The sequence below is a fragment of the Protopterus annectens genome, chromosome 6.part0 (assembly GCF_019279795.1).
Source record: "Protopterus annectens isolate FY-2018-M chromosome 6.part0, PAN1.0, whole genome shotgun sequence".
Taxonomy (NCBI): Eukaryota; Metazoa; Chordata; order Ceratodontiformes; family Protopteridae; genus Protopterus; species Protopterus annectens.
The window spans coordinates 378972142-378977778 of NC_056737.1; the positions used below are offsets into that span (position 1 = coordinate 378972142).

General features: G+C 36.2%; 1 protein-coding gene across 1 annotated transcript in view; it reads right to left on the minus strand.

The window, feature by feature from the left end:
• Positions 1-4698: 4698 nt before the first annotated feature.
• Positions 4699-5637, minus strand: part of FAM177A1 (family with sequence similarity 177 member A1) — a 201181-nt gene continuing 200242 nt past the window's right edge. The window contains exon 5 of the mRNA XM_044073525.1: positions 4699-5235. Coding sequence (XP_043929460.1) covers positions 5026-5235 — 210 coding nt within the window. The 3' untranslated portion in view covers positions 4699-5025. The remainder of the gene's footprint in view (positions 5236-5637) is intronic.

Here is a 5637-nt window from a genome sequence, read left to right on the forward strand (position 1 = left end):
TAAAACCTACAGTTCTATAACTATTATTAACCAACTGGTTGATATAATTAGAAAAACGCAAAGCTGGATCTACCCATATACTCAAGGTCCTTAAATGAATGTAGTTTTAAATCACTGTGTGCTGTATTAAATATTCACCCTTCAAATTATATTTCCCAAGTCTCATAAGCTTAACTTTTGCTGTAAATCAACATATTATCTTGTGCCCAAATGGTCAATTTAGTTGCGTTCTTTTGCAGACATGCCCGATTTGTAACGCGTAATAAGTTTATCCAATTTCAAGTAGTCTGCATACAGACTGCAGAACACCTCAGACGAAAAAGATAGATCTGAAACATACAATCTAAACAAGTACTGGTCTAGGAGAGGGCCCTGTGGAACACACTTGACTGTGCAATGAAGAATTTCACCTAATTGCTGTATGATACTTGCCATGTCCTATGTGCAACACAGCTATCCACCTGATCAAGAGTACATCAATACCTAGTTCTAATTTCAGTGCTGTGTATGGCCCTGTCAAATGCTGAAGTTAAATCTATATAAATTACATCACAACACAATTTTTCATTCATAGTTATTAAATTGTTAAATAACATGTTATAGGGTGGTGATAAATCTATTTTCAACATATGCATACTGACATATGCTTTCAAGTTCCAACCATTCCAATTCTGGCAATAATTTATCCAATACTACCTTCTCCATTATTTTTCCACAACATGAAAGTAGACGTAAGGGTCTGTAGGACAATGCCAGAGTCATACAGACCCTACTGACTTAAGGGTCTGTATGACTGGGTTTGTCCTACTCCCCCTTTCCTTAAAGATGGGTTTAATAAATGCATATCTTCAGTCTTGAGGAATCTCCTCATACTTATATGACCTAGTAAAATGATAGTTATAATGGTACTCAAGTTCTTGCTGAAGTGTTCTCAGGTCATTATAATTTCATCCCTATTTGTGCTACAGATTGTCCAAGCCCTCATAAAACTCCAGTGGCCTGGGCTGTAGTCAAGGCTTAATTTCTCTATGCTACTGTTGCTATTTTGCTTGATACTTAAAAGTATTTTATGTAAAAATAAGACATGAACAGCCATGAGTTTCTCAACAAGGTGAAAATAGCATGCCAGTGACACATTCTGCCCATATCAAGTTTCACTGACTTTTTCAAATAGAAGTCAGAAGGAAGTTCCACCATCAACCTTTTATTATATTTGATAACCGGGTAGGTAGGCTGGTTCTTAGACCCCTCTTTTTGATTTACAAGTTCTTTTCATACACCAATAATCATCATTACATTGTGCTCGTCTCAATTAATCCTTAGATGGCAATCAAACTAGTAACTAGGACACCAAACTTTCACAACTGCAAAATAAAGAAAAACAAATACCTGCTCAGCTATGATAACACTATTTGCAATAAAAACAAATAAAATAGATTAAAAAGCACTTTTTATCTATTTTGTTTTTATTACAAATAAAGCGGTATCACTGCTTCACAGCTGAGCAGGTATTTGTTTTTTTCATTTTGCAAATTTGAAATCAGAGTCTGCTTTGTTGGCAGTTATTTTACTTATTGTTTACAATAAATTTTTAACCGTTAAAATGTGTTGATTGACAAAGGCCTAGTACTCTGGACAAAAACGCTCACCAAATAAAGTAATAAGCCTCAGTTACTTTACTAGCACTGCAAGAAAAATGGCATTTTGAAATACTGGTTTGACAATTTAATTTTATTTATTTATTTATTTTTAACTGTGGTGTTTATAAGCAAGTGTTAGATTACTTGCTATGATTTGTGTAATGGTCACCCTTCAAAACAGTTAGTTAATACTTACACACCTTAAACAATGTCGGTATGTACCTCTTGTGGTACTTAACTTTGTGCGGTGTGCTTGTCCACTAATTCCCCTAGCTGCATAAGGCAGCTTGCATATTACTTAATGTCTGACTTGCTAGTCAAGGCTCAGACACAAAGAATTAATAATGCAAGGTGTTATCTCTGCTGTTAAGGTAAGTATATGCACATGTGTTTAATAAAATGTAAAGGTTTAATAAGAATTCAAGAGACTCTCAAGAGGTAACCCACTCCCACCAGACATATGCCTATGCTACCAGTGCTCTAGACACTATAGGAGAATGACACCATCATCCGGTCATGCTGCTGAAGAATGATCAGTAGCAAAAGCTGGCCATTATTTGCTTCAGAAAGAATAGATGACATCCTTGCACAAAGAAGCATGCTTGTGGACATCAGTGCAAGCCCATGAAAATACAGTATGGGTAAAAACACTGGTGTCTGATCTATAACACTTGACAAGAATATTTTTTACTGGAAAGTAAGGAGCCACTCCGTTTCACTGGGGTAAGAGAGAGAGAGAGAGAAAAAAATAATGGGGAAAACATGAGAACTACAGGCAAAGGTCAATGGGACTGGGCAATACACAGAAGTGGTGGTGGAGTTCTAAAACGTGACAATATGAAATGAGAATTTCTTTGCATGCCATTCTATTAGTCTAGTCAGCTGTCAAGGAAGGATCAAGAATTAGTTCATTGTCCTTCTGAGGCAGAATACATCCCTGACCAAGTTACTTCAGCTCTGATCCCAGTCTGTGGCTGACGAGAAAAAGTGGAGCACATTAATCTGTGCCGTAGAGTTCAAGATATTCCTCCAGCTACTTGAAAGAGCATATAGCAATAGTACTGTAGAGGTGGCGAGCTTGACTACTGACAAAACTTCCACATAAATGTCATTCCTCATTTCCTTTGCTAGCATGACAAGTAATAACTTATTTAAGAGGAATGGGTTTCTGCTGTTAGGAAATTCTCATAAAATGCACAAATTCTGTTGCAAATTTTGACAACTGGTTCTGATTTTCAACTTTAAGATACAAGGCAGAAGATAATCAAAACACACATCTGAAATGCCATGCAGCCATTTCAGAAGGAAACAAACAAGTACTCTTACATGCCTCCCTAATGTGCATCAATAAGTCCTGATTCTTAGTATATCCATAGTAAAACATTTACCTCAATGGGTCTATAAACAAGATCTGCTAACTTTAAAAAAAAAATCAAAAAAGCCCACACTGCAAAGATCAAACCTCAATCATGTCACAATGTAAAGGATCATCTAACTAGTACAAAATATGCACTTAACGGATACTATGAAAAAAATATTTCAAAATGAGTACATGCTGAGACTACGTAGGTTACACATTAATAGTATGAAAAGCCCAAAGGTCAAGGTGCAGAAACTATTTTACTCGTACTTGTTAAACTGGAGTAGAGACCTGAATTCCAAGAACCTTTTTCAGACTCTCTCAGTTAAGCAACGGAGACTGAGGGACTCAAACCCTGGATTGCAGAAAACAGCTCCTTAATCTTCTGTGCCAAATGACAAATTCATTTTATAGATTTTCAGTAAGTGCACTGGGCAATGTACAGTCCTTTTTCAACAAGGACCTTAAAAATAATACAAGTAAAACTGTAAAATGGAAAAAAAAGAGAGAAAGAGAAACTTTAAAGATAATCATGAAACAAAAAACACATTAAAAAATAAATATACCAGTATCAACATCATGAAACGAAAAACATATTAAAAAATATACCACTGTTAAAATAAAAAGCTTTTCTAGAACTTTTTTCTCTCTATTTTGCCCCTTACCTGCTGATCACCCATCCTTGTCTCGGACAGCTGGTGCATTCATTTCCGACCTGGGGAGGGTCAATTGAGAACGGGACTTTTTATTACTAGAGCAGTGGGTTTGGGGATTGAAGCTTGCAATCTTTGCACTTTTTGATAACATTCTCAATTTTCCAGTTGCCTGGTCAGCTGTGAACGAATTATGTTCCCCTCTCCTATTATCGTGGATGGGGCAGCATCAACCATTATTTTTTTCTACTGGGGGGGGGGATGAAAACAAGCAATGTCACAAAGTTCTCTCATACTGTTCAGAATTACAGTGTGTGTGTGTGTGTGTGTGTGTGTGTGTGTGTGTGTGTGTATATATATATATATATATATATATATATTTAAAGGACTATTTCCATACAGTACACATTTCACTGATTTTATATTGCCATTTTATTTAGCAGTTCTCCTTCCCTTCAGACTAAATAATACCCCCACCCAAAAAAAGAACTGCCATTACTTAGAAATGCATTTTGATAGTGCAGAACATCACTAGTACTGCAGAAGTATTCTACAAATTAATTTTATTCTGCAGAGCATTTCTTGATGGTCCAGCATAATATATGGGTTTCGGCAAATCAGTAATCTGTACCAGTAAGACAGCAGTCTTGGTAATACAGACTCTTTGTAGTAAGATTTGAATTACTTTACCAAATATGAAAACACTAAGATGAACATCTTTATGAAAACCTATTAGCCCTGTTTCACTGTACTGCTCATTTGTTGTGACAAAAGTAAAGATCTTAAGTGTAGCGCTCATAAATTCATAAATGTAGTGGCTGTTCACTCTCCAATCAGATGTGGATAATCACTCAAATAAAATCCAAGATTACATTTACGCATGGAGTTAATGATGCTCTTCTAAATGAGATTAGCGCACAAAGCCTACTCCCCCCATGGAAAAATAAAAGGAGATGTATACAGGACAGTGGATTCTTACTGACACAGTCTGCTACAGATAAACTAATGGCATCACATATCAATTTCAAATTTATGATTCTACAACACGAGTCAATTACTTTAATACTGGTGAAAACACCTGCAAAACAGTCATGCATTTTGGGCTAATGAATTAACTTTTGGCATCTTAAGAAGATAATTTCAGTGCTAAAAGGCTCTAGTGGTTTTATTATTATAGCATCAATCAAATTAGCTTCATAAATAAGTTATCCAAATGTACACTAGGCAATGCAATACGCATCTCACACAAGCAAGAAGCACTCCAGGATGTGAGCAATACTCATGTTCCAAACTAATTCCAGTACTTTATCAGGAGAAACCTTCTGCTTGCCAGCTTCCAAATAAAAACTGATGAAATGCATAACCAATGGAATTAAGCCAGGACAGGAGATGAGCTCTGTTTGTTTCCATCAACAGCAGCAGTCTGCTCACTTTCTGCTTCAAAAGTAACATTTATAAATGATGTTCCTGTTTCTGGCTGGCCTGTCTGAGCAGCTGATGTCTCCTGTTGCTTCTTAACTCTATCTTGATACTGTCTTTCTGCCTCCTCTGACATACTGTTTTCCTTCTCTTCTTCCTCTTCCTACACAGGAAGAAAAAAAAAAAAGATATAATGCAATGTTTGAAAATACATTTGACAAAAAATGCAGTTACATTGTGATTGCGTGCGATGTACATAAGTGGGACAACAATACTTCCTAAACAAACACTTGTATGCACCCCAAATAGTCAAGCCAGGAGGCTAATGGCGAGTGCTGTACATTTTGATTCAGATTTAGAGCAGATGGAAAAAGTTTTGGCAGAGGAGTACAAGACAAGTGATATATGCAAGATACAAGAACTTGTAAAATTAAACATGGATGCATTAGGTAAACCATATTTTTCCTCACCACATAAAGACCGTGGAGGCAGTGAGACCAGATCGAGAAACATGAGGTTCACCCTGACTTATTCCAGCGATGATCAACAACTTAAAAATATATTT